At 45.1% G+C, this 19,091-nt stretch overlaps 7 protein-coding genes and 1 long non-coding RNA gene across 11 annotated transcripts; 5 read left to right on the plus strand and 3 right to left on the minus strand.

The window, feature by feature from the left end:
- Positions 1-11: 11 nt before the first annotated feature.
- LOC126317123 (serine/threonine-protein kinase svkA-like) lies at positions 12-4,813 on the plus strand. Its single transcript, XM_049993099.1, has 6 exons — positions 12-196; positions 361-455; positions 577-784; positions 906-1,014; positions 1,095-1,201; positions 1,296-4,813. The coding sequence occupies exons 1-6, from the start codon at positions 194-196 to the stop codon at positions 2,202-2,204; spliced, it is 1,431 nt and encodes a 476-aa protein (XP_049849056.1). The 5' UTR covers positions 12-193; the 3' UTR covers positions 2,205-4,813.
- A 50-nt stretch (positions 4,814-4,863) lies between these two features.
- On the minus strand, positions 4,864-7,317 carry LOC126317124 (CCR4-NOT transcription complex subunit 7-like). The gene is made up of 4 exons (XM_049993100.1): positions 7,158-7,317; positions 5,793-6,833; positions 5,513-5,706; positions 4,864-5,414 (listed from the first exon to the last, which is right to left on the minus strand). The coding sequence occupies exons 2-4, from the start codon at positions 5,889-5,891 to the stop codon at positions 4,880-4,882; spliced, it is 828 nt and encodes a 275-aa protein (XP_049849057.1). The 5' UTR covers positions 5,892-6,833; positions 7,158-7,317; the 3' UTR covers positions 4,864-4,879.
- An 87-nt stretch (positions 7,318-7,404) lies between these two features.
- LOC126317125 (uncharacterized) lies at positions 7,405-8,448 on the plus strand. The gene is made up of 3 exons (XR_007556412.1): positions 7,405-7,682; positions 7,743-7,815; positions 7,887-8,448. It is a non-coding gene; the product is annotated as an uncharacterized LOC126317125 (long non-coding RNA).
- A 187-nt stretch (positions 8,449-8,635) lies between these two features.
- On the plus strand, positions 8,636-10,455 carry LOC126317085 (ras-related C3 botulinum toxin substrate 1-like). 2 transcript variants are annotated; one of them, XM_049993063.1, is made up of 5 exons: positions 8,636-8,935; positions 9,131-9,185; positions 9,371-9,437; positions 9,556-9,574; positions 9,789-10,455. In XM_049993063.1, the coding sequence occupies exons 2-5, from the start codon at positions 9,165-9,167 to the stop codon at positions 10,276-10,278; spliced, it is 597 nt and encodes a 198-aa protein (XP_049849020.1). In that variant the 5' UTR covers positions 8,636-8,935; positions 9,131-9,164; the 3' UTR covers positions 10,279-10,455. The 2 variants fall into 2 exon arrangements, with proteins under 2 accessions (XP_049849020.1, XP_049849019.1); XM_049993062.1 differs by lacking the exon at positions 8,636-8,935 and having other exon boundaries at positions 9,096-9,185.
- On the minus strand, positions 9,789-12,531 carry LOC126317084 (uncharacterized). 2 transcript variants are annotated; one of them, XM_049993060.1, is made up of 3 exons: positions 12,336-12,531; positions 12,113-12,243; positions 9,789-12,048 (listed from the first exon to the last, which is right to left on the minus strand). In XM_049993060.1, the coding sequence occupies exons 1-3, from the start codon at positions 12,388-12,390 to the stop codon at positions 10,474-10,476; spliced, it is 1,761 nt and encodes a 586-aa protein (XP_049849017.1). In that variant the 5' UTR covers positions 12,391-12,531; the 3' UTR covers positions 9,789-10,473. The 2 variants fall into 2 exon arrangements, with proteins under 2 accessions (XP_049849017.1, XP_049849018.1); XM_049993061.1 differs by having other exon boundaries at positions 9,789-12,038; positions 12,336-12,449.
- LOC126317083 (uncharacterized) lies at positions 12,519-14,590 on the plus strand. The gene is made up of 3 exons (XM_049993059.1): positions 12,519-12,654; positions 12,752-12,799; positions 12,856-14,590. The coding sequence occupies exons 1-3, from the start codon at positions 12,618-12,620 to the stop codon at positions 14,556-14,558; spliced, it is 1,788 nt and encodes a 595-aa protein (XP_049849016.1). The 5' UTR covers positions 12,519-12,617; the 3' UTR covers positions 14,559-14,590.
- A 146-nt stretch (positions 14,591-14,736) lies between these two features.
- On the plus strand, positions 14,737-15,798 carry LOC126317086 (uncharacterized). The gene is made up of 2 exons (XM_049993064.1): positions 14,737-14,874; positions 14,943-15,798. The coding sequence occupies exon 2, from the start codon at positions 15,069-15,071 to the stop codon at positions 15,747-15,749; it is 681 nt and encodes a 226-aa protein (XP_049849021.1). The 5' UTR covers positions 14,737-14,874; positions 14,943-15,068; the 3' UTR covers positions 15,750-15,798.
- Positions 15,799-15,964: 166 nt separating this feature from the next.
- On the minus strand, positions 15,965-18,996 carry LOC126317087 (probable ATP-dependent RNA helicase DHX35). 2 transcript variants are annotated; one of them, XR_007556402.1, is made up of 2 exons: positions 18,719-18,996; positions 15,965-18,593 (listed from the first exon to the last, which is right to left on the minus strand). XR_007556402.1 is itself a non-coding variant. In XM_049993065.1 (2 exons), exons 1-2 carry the CDS (start codon positions 18,935-18,937, stop codon positions 16,573-16,575), a joined length of 2,196 nt encoding a protein of 731 aa, XP_049849022.1. In that variant the 5' UTR covers positions 18,938-18,957; the 3' UTR covers positions 16,014-16,572. The 2 variants fall into 2 exon arrangements, 1 of the variants encoding a protein (XP_049849022.1); XM_049993065.1 differs by having other exon boundaries at positions 16,014-18,593; positions 18,763-18,957.
- Positions 18,997-19,091: the final 95 nt, after the last annotated feature.

The raw sequence follows: 19,091 nt of genomic DNA on the forward strand, positions 1-19,091 counted from the left end.
TCAGTTTGTGCAAATCGTAATAGAGCCGAAGTTTCTTGAATGCTCTTTTGAACAATAGTGACGACTCTTGCCTGTGCTACGATATACCAGCCGTTCTGTTATATATTCCCATCGTAGCTATATTTTTGTTTCTATACACTCTGTACCCACAAGTACTAGTACACAAGTAAGGGTGATCGGCGTTCATTCTACTATGGTATGTAGCTCGTTTTAAAAAGTCTACTTTTTGTGCTTGCACGATGCTCAAAGATATGGCATTATATGCCAACTCATCAAAGCATTTATCACTTTTGTAAGAATCATACAGTTGCACCGCCTCGCTATATGCAGTTTCTTACAATTTTATTTTTGGTGACATAGCGCCAAGACAGTAAAAGAAATAATCTAGATCCTGAAGAGCTGTTTTCAAGGTTAGAAGTGATAGGAAAAGGTGCTTTCGGAGTTATATATAAAGGGTACGCAACCTGTAGCGAAAACGCATTTGTAAAAATTATCAAGGATTGTATCAATGACTTTTTTGTATTGTATTGCTATTGCTTCATGTAATCCTTACATCTTTGATCAATATTGAAACAGAGAAAACAGACAAACTAAGAAGATCGTGGCTATAAAAATCATTGACTTAGAAGATGCCGAGGATGAAATCGAAGATATCCAAACTGAAATATCTGTATTATCACAATGCGAGAGTCCTTATGTAACTAGATATTATGGATCTTACTTGAAAGGAACCAAGCTGTGGATTATTATGGAGTATCTGGCTGGTGGCTCAGTATCAGATTTAGTACTTAGCTTCTAGGGGGCATATATCAGTTTTTTTCCTTGACTGCTTTTTGACATCTAATTTTTTTTTTGCTTTCGTACCTTGATGCGATCCTCGTGAACCGGGATACCTTTGCAATTAGATGAAATACACTCGTCTAGAAGAAAGTCACATTGCAATAATTTCTCGTGAGCTGCTCAAGGCGTTGGATTACTTGCATCAACAGGGGAAGATACACCGTGATATTAAGGGTACAAGCAATGGATCACATTAAAGACGCTTCTATCATATACAAAGAAGTCATCTGACGACTGTTTTTTTTGTGGTACAGCTGCAAATATTTTGTTATCTGAAGCAGGAGAAGTCAAATTGGCAGACTTTGGGGTCAGCGGTCAACTTACTGATCAGCGGACGAAGCGCAATACCTTTGTTGGGACGGTACGCCACCATGTCTTGATATTGACAATTGTTGTGTGAAAAGGGCTTAATACTCGTGTTGAAAAAACGATAAAATTTAACGCTTCTTTTGCAGCCTTTTTGGATGGCTCCTGAAGTAATCAAGCAGGTCGACTATGATGCCAAGGCAGATATATGGAGTTTGGGAATTACAGCAATTGAAATGGCTAAGGGAGAGCCCCCCTATGCAAACCTGCATCCTATGCGCGTGTTATTTCTAATACCAAAGAGCAAACCCCCTGAGTTGGAAGGACCCGAGTTTTCCTCACATTTCCGTAGTTTTGTGTCAGCATGTTTAAAACTTGACCCTAATGAGCGGGCGACGGTTCGAGATTTGCTTAAACACAAATTCATTACAAAAGCCAAGAAGATCAGTTACCTGGCTGAGCTGATCGAGCAAAAGAACAAAGCAATGGCTAAGAAAGTTTCTATCTTCCATTCGGTGGCTAGGAGTATAAACAGCGTGTCAGACATAAGCAATAGTGAGAGTCGCATGAGCTCCATTCCTGAATTGAGTGAGAATGAAGGTAATGGTGGATTGTGGGATTGGGAAAAAGGGGAGTCGACTCCAGACACGACGCCATCCACATTGTTGAGAAAACCTACGAATGAGTCGCTAATGATACCGGTGTCAGAGGAATCGGCAGATCCAAAGCCTCCATCAAAAAGTTCCAGAAAGAAGAAAAAGAAACGAAAAAACAAAATTTCTAACAACGGCAAAGACAGCGCGAATGCGGATAGTTTGGCCTCCAATGAAGCCAAATGTAGCAAACAACAAATGGAGTCAGGCACCGTCAGTACCTTGCTTACTCAAGTCATCTATCCTATTTTGGATGATATGAAAAAGAGCAAACATGGCAAGAGAGAATCTGTGCTCAGGGCACTTGACAATATGAAAGTAGCTTTTGGAGATTTAGAAGGTGCAAAAGAAGGTCTGACGCATGAATTTATTGCTCAAATCATAACCTCGCTTCAAGGTGATTGAGTCAATCGCAGTGAAGAATCAGAGGTGACGACATTTATGTTGGATCTCATGCAAAAATTTCATAAATAATGCCTGTGCCCGTTTCAGCGAATGCTACGTCAAAAGAAGGAGTCCCATACCGGCAGCGCAACGTGCTCGATATACAATGTTGTCATAGGAATTTGTCTATTGCAAACTTTGTACGTAAAAGTACGATGCACTTTATATGAAACACGCTCTTTTTTTGTAAAAATCTGAAAATGGAGTGTTCAATCGGTGAATTATATTTATTGTGTTATAGAAGGGCAGCAGAGTCGTGTTGATAGGATCGCGTACTCCTTATATACGCGTACGTTCTGTTCTCAAATAATTCTAGTTGTGGGTAACCATTTTTTCATCGAAGACCACATGCCATTTAAAGCATATTATTTTCACGATGCAATAACATCAATAGCGTAACAATACCATAACTGGTCTTTACCAAATATTTTTTGGCATTATCGCCTTCTTTGGTTCACCGAAAATTGTCCTATTTTCTGTCGCCAAAATTATACACAGTATGTCTATAAAGGGCAATCAAGGTACAATTTATGACAGCACCTAGGTGCGATGGTTTGTGTGCGAGTTAATCAGAAGCGGATCGTAGGATCAACAACTTGGTGCACTGTCCGAGACGTTTGCACAAGCCAGTACTTGGTATCTGAATAGCTCACAAATGTAAATATCGCACTGTGAGAGAAATGAACAGCGCCCAACAAAAAATTCAATATGAGTGTATAGAGCTCTTCTAAGCTAAAGAGGCATCTATCTATCTCAAGACACATTTAGGCACTAACATTGTCTTCTCCTCGCATTTGGGTTATTGAAAATTCAAAACGCGCTCAGCCGGCATTCGTCTTTCTCACAACTTCACATCCCTCATATGGCTGCTTCTACTTCATGTTTGTAGGGTATCGACGTTTCTGATTAATATTCTCGTCTCTCGATATGTTTCTCGTAGCATTTTTGCTATCAACGTACAGCTTCAGTTTTTGCTGAACTTGCTTCTCTCATTTTCTCGCGAGGGGTTTCGATTCGCCATTTTAAAAGTCCCTTTTGCCGACGATCCATCAACTCAGAGTTGTCCTACCGCAAAAAACGCACTTCAGTCTGCTCAAAAATTTGGCAGACTTTGTATCCCTCTCAACATCCTCTTAAATCTTATTATCATTCCTGTCTCCCTCTGTTTTTCACTCGGCCAAGAACTTGATGTCTTGAACTATAAAGAAGTCGCATGGATGTTTGGAATTTCGTCTGTCATAGAGACCTTATATGAGTCTTTCTACCTTCAAACACAAATTCTGGTTTTATTTCGAGTCCGCGCTATTCTGGAATTCATCGCTGTTTTGGTAAAAGCCTCTACTTCTTACATTTTCACAGTTTACTTTAACTACGGATTGCTCGCATTTGGATTGGCGCAAATCTTCTACTCAGTCTCTTTGTTGCTTGGATATTGGATCTATTTCCTAAAATTCTCGCCCCTTCAACAACTGTCACCCTCGAAAACTCTGCAATTCGCTCATGGACATAACGATGCGGTGAAACAACCCTTGTGGATTTATTGGCTTACCTTTGAATGGCAGACCATACAAAAAACAATCTTGTATGGAGGCGAATATTTTTTATTACGCATTTTTTTCAGCTTGAAAGATCAAGCCATCCATGCCTCTGTTATCATGCTCAGAAACTCAGCTGCGAGAATTCTATTTCAATGGCTTGAGGAGGGCCTATTCCCTATTTTCTCTCAGAGCATCAAGCAAATTCGTAATTCACCCATAACAGTCCAACAAGATATGTTGTCTCATCTCCAAACGCTTCTTTTTCTTCTTGTCAAAGCAGTTATCACTCTCGGACTCATCGTGCTCTCTATTGGCCCTAATTACACCTTTCTTCTGCTGGAAATACTGTTTACCAACAAATATTCTCGCACCTATGCTCCCCTCCTCTTGTCTTGGGAACTCTTACACATCTTTACTTTGGGCCTGAGCACTATTCTTGAATCATTTACCTTCTCAATCGCGTCCTCTCGAACGCTTAACGTGTTCAACCTCTACATATTGGTCCAGTCGATTATCCTCTACCTCTGCTTCAGCCAATTCCCGGATTTTCTGGCGGCTCCAGGCACTCTTGTCGCCCTCAACATCGCCGTCACAATTACGAAAATAGTCATATATGCGATCTATATCATGCGCTTCTTTAAAAAAAGAATTCCCAAAACCGTAGCACCAAACCTAGTCCCGAGCCTTGGGACATTCCTTGTCCTAATCGTTGTTTTCACGGCCACCAGAATTAGCGAGAAAAGGTGCAGCCAGCGAATCGAACTCTGCAAGAGCAACTGCCTAATTCACGTCATGGTCGGTGGAATTTGTTTTCTAAGTGTCCTCCTCTCAATTTCAAAAACCGAGAAGTCGTATTTGATGGAGGTAACCTCTCTGATAAAAGACCTAAGAAGTTACGCCAGCAAATAAATTTTGCACCAGCATGGCAATATGTCCTGTGCGAACTTTGTAACCACCCTACTTCAAACACCCTAAATGGAACCACATGTATTTGTGATAACATAATGTACATACTACACGTATACACAAAAATTCAACTTTTTATACACATTTATATAACTGCAGGCGCGTACACAAACGCGCCCTTATCTCGTGGACTCAACCGCTTATTTCCATACTCGGGACAGATCGCAAGAAATTTGGATTGTTATTTGGTCCCAGACCAAACAAAATACCAGAGTACTTCTCGTCGTCGATGTAGTTGTCAAAAAACAGCTTCTTCATGCGGAAGAAACTTTGAAGCGTTAGAAGGCTATCACTCCCCGCTTGGTGCTGTGGGCCTATTCTGGTGACTTTCAAATCCTCGGCGACGTCATTCAAACCACCTCGGAGATTTCTACAGCTTCTCATTAAGTATTTGACGTCATAAAAGCAGGGGAAGTACGTCTTCAGCTGTTCGTGGAACTCGACAACAGTTGAAGGGAGCGGTTGGCACGTCAGCATTTTCAAAATGTACCCGAAGTCATAGCCGCTGTGGAAAGAAATCCACCTGACCTGGTCGTTCAGAATGATCCCGCTTGAAATAAGAAACTCCCCGAAGTCGTGGACATCGATACCGTCAGCTTGGTTTTTGTAGAAGTCAATTCCCGCGCGAGTCAGAAGATCGATCGAGTCAGGCGCATACATGTCGTACCTATTGTATGCAGTGGATGTACGTCAGTTTCTGTGTGCTGCATTCGCAAGAAACAGTCACACCTTCATGCATTTCGCTCTAGTAGTCACAGCACGTACTCTAGCGAGAATTGGAAGTGAAACTGCCAGGACGCCGGCCCATCCGGCAAGTTGCCATCTATGTCCGAAAATGTCAACCCTAGTTGAATGATTTTTAAGAGGTCTACATTGCATCTCAGTGTTTGGTAATGCCAATCACTCAGAGATTTAAAAGGGCCGATAGGCCTCGCTACGACGCCCGGAAACTCAGTATCCTTGGTAGTGTCGTGTCGGAAGAAATGCCGCAGTCAGTGCCTTCAGAGAAGGTTTTGCGCCAAATCAGCTCTCGACCGAGTCGTACCATCGCGACCATAGGATAAATCGAAACCAGTTCGCGTATATAGTTTAGCTCCTCTTCTAGATTGTGAGCCCAGACATCTCGAATTTCTAGTGTCTGCATGATTTTATCTAATATCAGCGCGTCTACGCGCAAGAATTGATAATTATTGCTGTCAAACACAAACTAATTTTGTGTGGAGAAGTTAGTTTTGTATGTATGTCATATTACGTGTGTATTATTACACATTTGTGTCGTAAACAAACTTCTAGAGCGAGAACGGAGCACGCTTTATCAACGACATTTGTCTAGATCAGTCTTACATATTCAGGACAGGGCTACTTCAAATTGAAAATCAGGCTGTCATTTAGTTCGGCCAATCTGATGACAACAGATATGCCCGTCAGTTGTGCATATTTTTGTTACACGTTACTTCATTTAGAAACTTTCTAGATGTATAGTTGGAGTGCTTTCGCCGAAACAGGTCTCTTCGAAAATATCTTGGCCTGTACCGAAGACCTTCTGTAGGCCGTCGGACGTGAGAGCAGGCGATTTGGTCTTACTACCCGACCCAACGGCGATAAGATGTGGGACCAGAAGGACCCACTTTTTTATACGATGGTCAGTCACCTAGAGTTCTCGACATGCTGTGGACGCCGTTGATCCGTCTGGCACTAGTAGAGCACCTCTGTTTTTTATAATGAGTTTTGTCTCTTGGTCGATTCGACTTGTGTTCTCGGCTAAGGCGGCAGACCGATTCCCGAGAAAAAAGCAGCGCGTGAGGATCGCCACGTTTGCGAAAAATGACTGACGCTTTTCTTTCCGGGTAGCGATCATCATTATGAACACACAAACACTGTGCATCGATGTGTGTACCTTGAAACACACAAACCAATCTGCTAATTTTGTGTGTCTGGTCGGCCACGAATGTGTAGTGGATCAAATAAGCGCCTCTCCCTTATCTTGAGGTTACAATCGATTTTCTGATATGCATTTGAAAGCATTTACCCTGCTTGCTCCGTGAAAAACCCGTCCAAGTCATCTCGTTCTAGCAGTCGCGCTAGGCTACAGTTGTCGATTTTTGTGTCAGTCTCTAGTGCAATCTTCGATTTTGCGAACGTCTCCATGAATGGAGGTTCTCTTCATATAACCATGCGCAGATGATTGAATGTATGCTCTGAGGCTGCATCTCTTCAGTTGTCTTCGTAAACTGTGAAGAATCCATAATCCGTCACCCTGCTTTCGTCTACAGAATAGCATCCATCCTATTTGCGATCGCGGGCGCGATCAGGCAAAGACGCTCTATCGAGCTTCACGGTAAAGACCTCACTGTGTGGGACTATGCGTGCCTCGCACTCAGATGGGTTGTGCGCGTATATTAAAGCGTACATTCCGTTTGAAAGTTGGGTACTAGGTACCTCCATTTTCCCACGCCTGCTTCTGCTAGTCGACATGCTGGCGTCGACTACAGATTTCCATTATCTACCCTCAAGTCTTGCGTTTTTTTATGGTCCTCCGCATCATTGATCTCTCCTGATAGAACTGTATTTTTTAAATACAAAAATCAGAAACTTTATGAAAAAACTGCGAACATAAACGACCTATCAAGAATGAAGATCATTTTGCTCTCAGTACACGTAAATGTATGTACATTGTACTCCGTTTTTCGCTGCTTGCGAGCATCCTCATTTCTCTCTACAGCAAAGCTTTTTGATCACACATACGGAGTTTTACTCTTTCTCATCGATCGAACACTTTTTTAGCACTCAGAACTTTTTTCCTCGGCTTTTGCACCGAAAAGCAAACCTTCACTTTTCCCTCCTATCTGAGCAATGGTCAGACCAGTCACGTACAGAAACGTGGCTATTGAATTCTATGGATTTGTTGGATGGGTTGTCTCTTTTGCTGTTTACGGTACGTGTGCGCAAGACATACATATGTCTTTTAACAGAGTTGTTAATGACGGACCGCCAGTAATGTACTGTATCTGGAGCTTTGTGTCGGATGACACTTTGAACTCTTTAGGCATTACCTACTACCCGAGCAGGTGCGAATTCCACAAGTCTCATTTCATCCTTTGTCTCGAAAATTATTTACTTCTCACTACTTAAAATCTAGATATTGGGCAGTGGCCATCCCAGTTCAACTGCTCGTGACGACTGGCTCCATTCTTGTTTTTTACACTTCTACAAACATGATCAATGTTCCACCGCCTAAATCGTTGGATCTTATCACTGACACCTATGCCTCCTACGAAGAAGAACACATCGTGCTGTCAGACGAGATGATTCGACCACTTGCTGACATCCCCATTGATGTCGTAAACAAAATTCTATATAAACAAGAAACTGGCCCCTCTTATCATTTGTTCAGTGACATAGAAGACTAGCGCAAATTGATCCGTTATATACAGCGGGAAAAAATGCCGCTGAATTGTGTATTGATCTTGTGCGTTCTTGCTCTTACCTTTATCCGCTAATTTCTGAACTCTACGTACCGTTTTCTAGCTGGAGAATTATTCTGTATATGAAAGTCTCATCGGCATGTGCATGTCCGTGTAGCTCTCGCTTGCTCATGCGAGTAAGCAAGCAAATCGCTCATACAGAATTTCCTAGTTACATAATTGGCCATTTCATGGATTCTCGAGAAAAACATCCTATGCGCCGGTTGCTTTGGGATGAAAAAAGTCATTTACATCGTCCTGCATTTCTTATGTACTCGGCCGCTGATTTGACGTTGATACTTTTTTTCATAATAGCGGTCCTGAGCTGCACTTTTTTTGTTTATTTTCACGACAATCTTGAGAAGGGTGTTATTGATAGAAATCGTGACCACGCAATAAAAACGTCGAGGTGTAAACTCTACGTTGCTGTCATCACATGGTTTACGCGCAAGTTTTGCGTCTGTTTCTACCCTTGCTCCAAAGATGCGCATCTCACCTTTCGCGGAAAACACCGTTCTTACGAAAGAGTCCCTTTCGTCCCCCGCTGAGGACAGACCAATACGCATTTGCAATTCGTGAATGTTGTAGAGTTTATTTTTTTTTCTAGCATTTCATCATTTACGCGGGGCGAAAGAAGGGTCATCAACTTTAGACCGCCGGTTTTACGCGAGACCCAAAATAAAGGAACTGCGTGTGTTAACTCTTACGAGCTACAAAGCTCTAGGTACGATATGATGTTGAAGACGCGCACAATGTGGTAGTGATCCTTGTATATGCATGTGCTATATACACGAGCCGACATGCAATACATGTATATATATGTACTATATATATATATTGCAGCCATTTTTCTCTACACAAATATTCAGATCATTCTTTTTATCCCTTATTAATAAATTCATACCATTTTGCTCTCTAGCTTTTAGTTGTCAGTCGATAGAGCTATACGTATAATGCAAGCTATTAAGTGCGTCGTATGTTATATGCGTATTCAAAATTCCTGTGCAGTTTGCTGTTCTTACTGCGCGCATTGAGTACCGCCAGGCCACATATTGAGCGGCGATGCGCTCATATTGCGCGGTTACTACTATTGTTTAATTTTCTTTGCGAGAGCAAGAGAGCAAGGCTCTGCTAACGGCATCCCTCAATTTTTTATTAGGTTGTCGGCGATGGTGCCGTTGGAAAGACGTGTTTGCTCATATCGTATACTACGAATGCTTTCCCTGGTATGGCGAATATGCAATACGCCTACTTCAGTCTTCTGGCCCTTTTCGCTGTGCGATGTATACTAACCATTGCATAACCCAATGCCGGTGTTACTCGGCACGATTGTGTTTTGTGAAGGTGAATACATTCCTACCGTATGTTGGGGTATTCGAATATTTCATGCGTTTAGGGGAGAATTTTTTTTGACGGATTTTTGCACACACACACACACATTTTTTTGCAAAACCACTTCTAACCCTTTGCATTTTTGTGCGGATTGCATATTTTTGAATCAAGGTGTACGTTGTTTTGGATGAGGGGACTCTTTTTGGCGTCGTGTGCGCAGTCTCTCTAACTTTTTATTCTTGCAGCTTTGATAATTACAGCGCCAACGTCATGGTGGATGGAAAGCCCATCAACTTAGGATTATGGGATACCGCTGGTCAGGAAGATTATGACCGTCTTCGTCCGCTCAGCTACCCACAGACAGATGTTTTTTTGATTGCCTATTCTATCGTCAATCCTAGCTCTTTCGAGAACGTTCGCGCAAAATGGTATCCAGAGGTGTCTCACCATTGTCCAAACACACCAATCGTTTTAACTGGCACAAAGCTAGACCTTCGAGATGACGCAGAAACCATTGAAAAACTGTCTTCTAAGCGCCAATCGCCCATCACTTATGATGCTGGTATGCAAATGGCTAAAGAAATTGGTGCTGTCAAGTATATGGAATGTTCTGCTCTCACCCAAAAGGGGCTCAAAGCCGTTTTTGACGAAGCAATTCGCGTTGTTATTCGCTCACCAGACGACTCTAAGAAGGGAAAAGGCAAGCGACGAGCCTCTGGTTGCTTGATCTTGTAAAATCTCTCTGGTCTCAAAATTCCCTCTTTCCATCCCCTCGCAAAAATTCTAAGCAGCCGTTTTATTCGCATGTTTCATGACAAAAATTTGGGCAACCTTCTATAGCAAGGACCGAATGTGTGCGTACTTTATACGCTTTTTTATATACGAATGTAGTATAAAAACCGCTACTGGAAATTTTTTTTTCTTTGGGCGCTACGAATCCATTGCAGCAAGATTTCGGTTATTCGTGACTTTAAAGAACGACACAGTTGTTTTTGCTGTCTGAATCTGTTGTTGCAGCCTTTCTTCGTCTTCTGGCGACCAACCCTCTCCTCGGTTTTTTTCATCCAATAGCCTTCTCATGTGGTGCAGGTTTCCATGCGCACCTGTAACAATGGCAAGTGTTCTTTTCGGGATAACACTCAAAATTTCACCAACATATTCGTCCATCTCTTCACACACCTTCTTCTCTGCCTGAAACTCTGGCGGCGCCGATTCGCACTCGGGACCCTCATAATATTTTTGCAACGCCCTCAGACGCACATATAGAAAGTCATATTGACCGCCTTTGATGGCGCCGACCATTTTCTTCGTCAATTGCTCGTCTGACGCTTCTCCATGACAGTCCGTGTGGGATCCGGCATAGCGCTTGCACCTGCACGCATCGTCCACGAGGACCGTTCTTTTCCCGTTTTTGGATAGGTACTCACACAAATTTTCTTGCTGAGATCCAAGTCGGTGACCGTATTTGAACTTGAGTAGAGCCAACTTCATGGCGGTTCGCGCGTCCTCATTCGAGTCATGGTCTGTCATCTGAATCGTCTCTTTAAGCCATTCGGCTGCTAGGGACTTTAGGGAGCGCTTGTATTGTTGCTCGCCCCTGAAGCACGAATATAAAATTGCCGTGTCAACCACGCGATAATGAATCAATTTGAGCGCTCGCAGATCGTTCTCCATGGAGTGACCAATCAATATCGTATCTGAATTGAATAATTCGAACAGGTCATGCCTGACGGTTTCCAAACGAGTCTCGACACAACTCAACTTCTCCTCAGTAACTCCGCTGAAACGCGTCAAATAATCCAAAATTTCGTGATGGGGCTTCACGTATTCGTCATAGACGACTTCCAACGAGTCGTTGACGACGCTGACGCGCGTCAGCTCCATCCCGTGAGTCGTAATACACATTTCACAGTCCACTGCGTACATTTTTGGAATTTCTCCGGCAGTGTGACACTTTTTATCTCCAATGACACGATATTCCTCCTCAGTCGTATTGCACGGAAGAGGATAGGAATTCAAAATCATCTCCTCTTCAGTAAGTAGGCATTCTTGCGGCAAAAGAGCAAAGTCATGAACGCAGTACTTCGAAGTGCGATTTTCATTTTTTGAATGACACAAACAGGATTTCGTAGTGGCTTCATTCCATTCGAGTGTCATTTCCTCGTTTTTCCTGCGGTTTCCGCCGGCCTTGCGCTTGGACCACTTCAGCAACGTGGGAATACCGTTGAACACGTAGTTCGGCGTGCTGGGAACGTGGGTGGGCCTCGTCAGGTCAGCCGGGAAAAACCGACTCAAGTTCGACATCAAATTCTCTTCATGTAATTTCTGATAGAGACTCTCGCACAAAGAGTCTAAAACAATCAGCACAACGTGCTCTATCAGATAAGACGCCTTAATGATGACCCACGGAAGTGGCGAATTGAAAATGACGGAACATATCAGGAGCCGGATGTCTTTGAGCTCAATTGACTTTTGACTCGCTGCAAGTTGTAGGTCTGGAACAGACTTCCGGAAGGTTAATATATACGAAAACTCGGTGAAATCCCCATTGCAAAAAATCTACACGTACATCCTTTCCAAAAATGGCATAAAAAACCTTACCGTTTTTTTTTTTTTTCGTTTCTTCATGGTGAGCGATTGTTTGATCCAGACGCTGTTTCCTTTCCGCTGCTCGCTTTTTTTTGTTGATGGCTTTTGCGTCTGTTGGTGTGAAAGTCGTGAAAAAGAGTTAGATATTGGGTGTTCGTGCCCGCGCGTTACGACGCGTTTCGCGCATGGCCAAGCGACCTTACCTGCCTCTGCCTTTTTTCTGTCGACTTCGGCTACTATGTCTTCAATTGAATGCATATTTCAAACAGGGTTCATGTCTCTGGGACGTTCGAGTTGGTTGCAAAGCGCGGTCCCAACTGGAATTGGGTTCCGGATAATTTTTTTTTCGTATTTAGTTTTTAATTCGTGCGCATTTTTTTAATAGATCGGACCGCCGATTGGGAGATGCGCTAGCGGTTCTGTTTCCCGTGGACGTGGTTCTTGTAGAGACGTCGATTTCGCTTCACTCCGAGTGCGCATCTGACATGGTGGTATCCAATTCTAAGGGGAGGGTGAAGAGGCGTATGTTTGTGTACATGTGTGTGTATAGTCGGTGAAAAGGGGTTGCGAGTGGCGCGCATGGCCGACACTGAGGAGAGCTGACTTGACGGGTGCTTAGCGTTTGGGAGGAGGCGCGAAAAGGGTTCGAGCGTGACCGGAAAGAAGAGTATGTTTGTTGTTTTTTTTTTTAAATTGATGATGCGCGTTTTGACGCCGAGTTAGAGAAGAACAGTTCTGGAAAGCGCGTTCGGGAGGCGGAGCCGTACACCTACGAGCCCGAAGACTGTTTTGAAGATGAGTTAGTTGAGAGCGGATGTAGCGAGGAGGACGACAAATTGCCCGAATGGGGGTCGAACAAGGAAGAGTATTACAAGGACAAGGAGGAGAGTGATGACGAATTAAGCAGCAGCGAGGACGACATAGCAGAGGAAGAGGAAGTCAAGCGACTGTCGAAGCAACGGGCGCTGGCAAATTTGGAAGAGGATTACCTGGATTCTCTGTCCGACGCAGTTTCCGACAAGGACGACTCGGCGTCGTCAGACGGACGCCAATCCGTCGAAAGAGACACCGGCGAACTTGCCAAAGAGCGTCACCGTTCTCTGGAAAGTTTGTCCGAAGCTGAGAAGTTGGCAATTTTGAAGCGCGATTCGCCAGAATTGCTGGTGTTGTTGAAGAGTCTCAGAGGGAAAATCGGGGAGATACAGACCAGACTGGCGCCCGCGATTCAGCGGGTCAAAGATCAAGAGTTGAAGACCACGAAGGGCTTGTCTTACTTGGAGACCAAATATCATATTTTACTGAATTATTGCACAAATATTTTGTTTTATCTGTTGCTCAAGAGCGAAGGGTGCGAAGTTCGAAACCACCCGGTCATCGAGCAGCTGGCTCGGACCAGAATCATCATGGACAAACTGAGGCCCTTGGACGAAAAGCTCAAGTATCAAATTGATAAATTGCTGAAAATGGGTGCATTAGGAGGAGGCACCAATTTGCCCAACGCATCCAAGTTGAAACATCGCGCAGACCTGAAGGCGTTTATGCCGCTGGGCGCCGACGACAAAGCGTCGTCAAAATACGTCCCTCCGAAGCTTGCATCGAAGCTCAGTCGACAGGACTTCTCTCGCCTCGAGGAGAGCGAAAAGGCGTCGCGTCGAGTCTCAGCAGCCCTTCAGTTTGTAGAGGAGTTTGGAGACCGCCCCGTCGAGAGAAAGCTAGATTCCGATGTGCACCAAATCTCCAAAGAGGAACAAGAACGCATCCAGTTCGAAGAAGACCATTTCGTTCGACTGCCCGTTTCCTCAAAAGACACCAGAAAAGTGTCGGTTCACCGCGACGATTTAGACGATTTGAATTATTTAGGCGAATATCTGGTTGATCGCAGATCTCAATTATCGCAGCCTTACGCCGACCTAGAAAGCCGTCTTTTGTCCAGCGAAGCGGCGTCTGAGGACGAGCTGTCCGAGGACACCCCTTCGCCCGAGTCCCGGTCGACGCCCGTCTGCAACCCGGACGTCGACATCGACTACAAAAGTCTGAAGGAGAGCAACGAGCAAAAGCGCAAGAAGCTCCGCGAAGAGGAGATCATCGCACCTTCTGAGGTCGAGGAGGAAGAACAAGAAGAACACTCAGAAGAAGACTCCGACCCGTCAGAAGAAGAATCTGACCCGTCAGAAGAAGCCACTCCCCAACCGACAACCAACCTAGAACGCAGAAAGAGAAAAATCACAAGACAAATAGAAAACAGAGAGGGCATGCTGGTAAGAAGACGAACGCCCATTCCAAGAATAAAACGAAAGCTCAAATATAAAAGAGCACTGGCCAGAAGAAAAGGCGCAATCGCACCAATGCGCGATACCAGCAGGCCCTACCGCGGAGAGTCCCTCGGCATCAACAAAGTCACCATAAAAAGCTCCAGAGTCGATTAAACGTGCTCGTAAAACGCCAAAAATTCAATTTTATTTCTCTGTTTTTTTTTTTTTTTTCAATTCTCAGGGAGATTGCGGATCCGGGACGCATTCCTTAGAACATCTCGCGCACGGCCATGTTCTATGATCTGAACATCAACTACGATTCAGCAAACAACGGCCTCTCAAATGTCGTCGCTACAGCTGCGAAAAGTACGCCGTTTCTCTCGCCGGCACCAACGGGCTCTGACCGATCCCTGACTCCCGTTCTACCTCAGTCGGCTACGACAACGTTGCCCTAAATTACCAATCTTCCGGAAAGACGTTCAAACCGAATGTACGAAAAAACACAATATCGGCCTCTATACATGTACACACACTTTGACCATTTACCTTTTTTTACAGATTGAACCTGTCGTACCCGTGGATTTGGGATCTTATTTGTCCGGCGGATCGGGCGCAGACACACCTCCCTCATCCAACTATGCATGCTCTGGCCGCCTCTTCGCCGAGGCGCTTGCTCGGCTCTCCATGCATGGGAAAACCCTCAAGCAGTTCAAGCGCCTAACGCTAGTTCTGAACGAGGACGGTCAGGTACAACTGATCTCTTCTAACAACGCGCGCGCGCTGAAAAACTGGGACATCGTCGCCGTCCAACCTTGCACTGAAAAAATATTTTTGCAATGTGTCCAGTCGAGTTATGTGGATCTAATTACCTTCAACGTTCAAGAAAAGCCGTTCAGAATCCAGCGCTCCGTGGCAAAGCAAGCCATTGACCGCGGTATCCATTTCGAAATCAACATCTCTCAAATCCTACTCTATCCAAAGTCAAGAAAAGCAGCCATGACCAACGCTCGACGAATTGTAGAGGCCACACTTGGGAGAAACATCATTATCACCTCCGGCGCAGATCAAGTCACAGGCCTCAGGTCGCCTCACGACCTTGCTAACTTGGGACTCTTTCTAGGACTCGGAGCTGCATCATGCAAAGAGGCGCTGACGACAAATCCCAAAAAGCTAATATCCCATGCAGCCACTCGAAAAACATTCAAAGGCATACTTCAAATTACAGAAATACCAACTCTCTTACCAGACGAGCAATGGATCGTACCAGACAACGCAATAAAAAACCAAAAAGAAACAAGCGACCAATCGGATAGTCGAGAACAAACAGACTCACCTCCAACGCGAAAAAGAAAGAGACAAAACTAAGACACCCTTTTTGCAACGACTGTTGCCTTTTTTTTGAAGCCGTGCGCCCTCTCAGTACAGCCTCAAGCTCCTCACGTCCGATACACGCGTACCTCGTATATAAACACCCCTGTTCCTAACCCGTCCGCAGTCGTCAGAGCGGTGACGCTGCGTGCCACCCGCACACCAGAGCTCTTTCGTCAACCGTTTCCCCGTCAGAAGAGCCAGACACACACTAACACAAAAAAAACCGTCGCGACACAACGCTACCACGGATCTATTTTTTTGAATTGTGTTTTCTCGAAAATCCAAGACGCTGCAATTGGTGGCGTCGTTTGGCCTTATAATGCGACGATGGCGCATTCGTCTCGCGCGCCGAGACGGGCGCACGCGTGCTTCAACAACAATCGTACAGCGGTCGAATGCAATCGCTCTCTGCTGCCTCTCTCCGAACGGATGACCGCGCGTTTGGTCCTAAGCAGTTGTGGAATTCTCGCCGAAGTTACATGACTGTCGCTCGGTGTTTTGTCTTGGTTTGAGAGCTCTGCGGGGCCGCTCTGACATTGCGTTTCTCGAAATTTTTGCGTTTGCCTGTCAAAAGGACCGTTTTCGACACAAAAAACGACATCCCGAGGTATGGCAACCACTCTTGAAAGCGCCCCACACTCCGGTCTGAGGAACGGTTGCATGCTGTGTATCGATCCGTTTCAGGCAGGGAAGACCGGCTCTCGATACGTTTGGGAGTGAGCTGTACAAACGAAAGTTCGTGTACGAAAAAGCCGCCTCTCACGCGCTTCGTCGCTGACGGCCCTCTCCGGTCTTTTTCACGGTGCCGAGTGCGTTCTCAAGGCTGTACCGTCGCTAGCGAAGACATCGATTGTCTGAACTGGAAGTAGTGCGGAGCGACTTCGGTCAGATCTTGTGGATGGATCTTGGTCACTTCGCGCATATAGGCCTTCCCAGTGTGAATGACTTTGCTGAAAACCAGCCAGTCGGGTGGATGCCGAGCGAGAATGCTACTCGGATGAATATGCAGCTCAGCATGGCCTTGTACGGTCCTATAGCTACCGTCCGGCTGCAGCTTGGCTGCATTCATAAAATACCCAGATAGCAGGCATTTCTGAATAATGCGGGCGTCCGTGTTCTTATGCTCTTCGAAGGCCGCTTGACGACGATCTAGCAGACCCAAGTTACATAAAAGGTTATGAAGTCGCCTCCTCACCTGAGAGGCTTTGCGAAGTAGACGCACATTCAAAAGGCAATTCTGACACCAACGTGCATCTTGGCCATTTTCGAGGTAGGCGTTGTAGACATTGCAGAGAGTGATGTGGTCTCCCTCGTAGACAGCGAATCTGCGTCTTTCTGTCTCCGCTCGAGCGTGTTTATCTTTTCCACCACCCCTCAAACCCAAAAAAACGCTATCGGCAAAAGTGGAAACAGACACCATAGACAAAACGGACAAAATAGTCTCTGCGCATCCGTATTGAACGGAATTGATCAAAATTTTTGCCATCTTCGCATCCAGCGGAACCTCCGCCATGCGCAATCCTAAAGGTGTCGTCAACTTAGCCTCGTCATTCAGTGCACCAAGAGCGTGTAGCAGCTCCAACGCAACGCGAACCCTTGGCACAGGAAGAGGAGACAAAAAGTCAAAATTCCTTATTCTGTCAATTCCGAGCGCTTTGAGCTGAAGCACAACCGATGAAAGTTCGCACCGCTGAATTTCAGGTCTCCGCCTAGCTCGAAGCTGGTTAAACGTCTCCTCGGTGTACAGTCGAAAACACTTTCCGGGAGCAGTTCTGCCCACTCTCCCAGCTCTTTGTCTAGCTGATGACTGGGAAATCGGCTGAGCCACGAGTAGATCCTGATGTGTCATCAATTGACAAACTCGATTATTTTCAAAGCCGCAATCGATCACAAAACCAAGGTCGTCAATTGTAATACTTGTCTCACATATGTTCGTGGACAAAATTACCTTTCTCTTGCCCAGAGGAGCCCTCTGCAATGCCTCCGACTGCTCCTCCAAAGTCAGACCAGCATACATGGGTAGCACCTGCAGTGAAGATGGCACCATCGACCGGTCTCGAAAGCGTCCGATCAAGCACTCAATTTCTTCTTGTCCAGTCAGAAAAATCAAAATGTGGCGCGCCGGAGCGTCTATCGGCTCGTTGCTGTGGATCGCCAAAGTCAGTTGGTAACATGCATCCAAATAGTCTGGAACGGGCTGTACTGTATAAAAGACCTCTACCGGAAATGGTCGGTTTTCTATTGACAAAATTGCCAAAACGTCAGGCATTTCCGGGTTCAACCAGTTGGCTACGCTATCCTTCGCGGGGAGACTCTCCGCTCGAGCGTGCACCGCCTGAACGCCCCTCGTCGTCTTCCGACTAAAAAAACAAACAATTTCTTCCAGGTCGATTGTAGCCGACGCGATGATAAGCCGCAAGTCTTTTCTTTGATTTTGAATTTTCCTAAAAAGTCCGAGGAGTAAATCTGTACTGACGCTACGCTCATGAACTTCATCCAACATCACAACCGAGTACTTCGATAACAAAGGATCTTGCATAATTTCATTGATCAATATTCCATCCGTAACATACTTGATTTTAGTCTTGGCCGATGTCACGTCCTCAAAGCGAATGCAATACCCTACCTCTTGTCCAACCAAACAATTCATTTCTGCAGCTACACGAAGCGAAACATTCGATGCCGCAACACGGCGAGGCTGTGTGCAACAAACCTGTAGCGATCGACACCATCCACTCTCAAAGAGGTACTGCGGAATCTGCGTCGATTTGCCGCAACTCGTCGGTCCATGCACAACTACCACAGGAAAATTTTCAACCAAGTACAACAACTCTCGCCCTAAATCAAAAAAATATTACTACGCCATCACGCTGTTCTATCACATCGCATGTCGAACAATCGCCTTTACGCGAACACACAAAACGAGATTTGCCTTATCAATACACACATGTGCGCACACACACCCGTCACACTCCAAATTCGGATATGGGCTTCGCTGCGCGCGTACTATGCTTATAGACAGGCAGTCGCATTCGCTGCTGACTCATGCTTTCCGATGAATGTAACGAAGCAGCGCTGCCGCGTCCGTCGCCCCCACGTCCGAGACTTGACTCCGAAACTTGCAAACCTGGCGCCAACGCACCAGGAACCCAAAATCCAGATGTATCATAATCATTATCCATCAAGCAACAAAAGCTACTGTGAATTTCCTCCTACAGATGGCCCGTGCTTCACACATTCTGATCCGCTCTCTTCAAAAAAAAATTAATACCTACAAAATAGAAAAATAACAGCTATGACCGTGCAAAAGAAAATCCTGAGCGAACATGACCATGA

The sequence above is a fragment of the Schistocerca gregaria genome, unplaced genomic scaffold (assembly GCF_023897955.1).
Source record: "Schistocerca gregaria isolate iqSchGreg1 unplaced genomic scaffold, iqSchGreg1.2 ptg000621l, whole genome shotgun sequence".
NCBI lineage: Eukaryota > Metazoa > Arthropoda > Insecta > Orthoptera > Acrididae > Schistocerca > Schistocerca gregaria.

What these genes read in the sequence shown, in the direction of transcription:
- LOC126317123 (XM_049993099.1), top strand. An exon ending in GTGGCTCAGTATCAGATTTA is followed by an intron (nt 785 to 905) that starts GTACTTAGCTTC and finishes CTTTGCAATTAG; the next exon opens with ATGAAATACACTCGTCTAGA. An exon ending in GATACACCGTGATATTAAGG is followed by an intron (nt 1,015 to 1,094) that starts GTACAAGCAATG and finishes TTTGTGGTACAG; the next exon opens with CTGCAAATATTTTGTTATCT.
- LOC126317124 (XM_049993100.1), bottom strand. Translation starts at nt 5,891, where the DNA reads ATGCAGACACTAGAAATTCGAGATGTCTGGGCTCACAATCTAGAAGAG. An exon ending in TTTATCCTATGGTCGCGATG is followed by an intron (nt 5,707 to 5,792) that starts GTACGACTCGGT and finishes GACACTACCAAG; the next exon opens with GATACTGAGTTTCCGGGCGT. An exon ending in CACTTCCAATTCTCGCTAGA is followed by an intron (nt 5,415 to 5,512) that starts GTACGTGCTGTG and finishes TGCATACAATAG; the next exon opens with GTACGACATGTATGCGCCTG.
- LOC126317085 (XM_049993063.1), top strand. Translation starts at nt 9,165, where the DNA reads ATGCAAGCTATTAAGTGCGTC. An exon ending in TGCAAGCTATTAAGTGCGTC is followed by an intron (nt 9,186 to 9,370) that starts GTATGTTATATG and finishes ATTTTTTATTAG; the next exon opens with GTTGTCGGCGATGGTGCCGT.
- LOC126317084 (XM_049993060.1), bottom strand. Translation starts at nt 12,390, where the DNA reads ATGCATTCAATTGAAGACATAGTAGCCGAAGTCGACAGAAAAAAGGCA. An exon ending in CAGAAAAAAGGCAGAGGCAG is followed by an intron (nt 12,244 to 12,335) that starts GTAAGGTCGCTT and finishes TCACACCAACAG; the next exon opens with ACGCAAAAGCCATCAACAAA. An exon ending in ATGCCATTTTTGGAAAGGAT is followed by an intron (nt 12,049 to 12,112) that starts GTACGTGTAGAT and finishes ACCTTCCGGAAG; the next exon opens with TCTGTTCCAGACCTACAACT.
- LOC126317083 (XM_049993059.1), top strand. Translation starts at nt 12,618, where the DNA reads ATGGTGGTATCCAATTCTAAGGGGAGGGTGAAGAGGC. An exon ending in TAAGGGGAGGGTGAAGAGGC is followed by an intron (nt 12,655 to 12,751) that starts GTATGTTTGTGT and finishes ACGGGTGCTTAG; the next exon opens with CGTTTGGGAGGAGGCGCGAA. An exon ending in GAGCGTGACCGGAAAGAAGA is followed by an intron (nt 12,800 to 12,855) that starts GTATGTTTGTTG and finishes ACGCCGAGTTAG; the next exon opens with AGAAGAACAGTTCTGGAAAG.
- LOC126317086 (XM_049993064.1), top strand. Translation starts at nt 15,069, where the DNA reads ATGCATGGGAAAACCCTCAAGCAGTTCAAGCGCCTAACGCTAGTTCTG.
- LOC126317087 (XM_049993065.1), bottom strand. Translation starts at nt 18,937, where the DNA reads ATGGATAATGATTATGATACATCTGGATTTTGGGTTCCTGGTGCGTTG. An exon ending in ACTGCCTGTCTATAAGCATA is followed by an intron (nt 18,594 to 18,762) that starts GTACGCGCGCAG and finishes TTTTTGATTTAG; the next exon opens with GGCGAGAGTTGTTGTACTTG.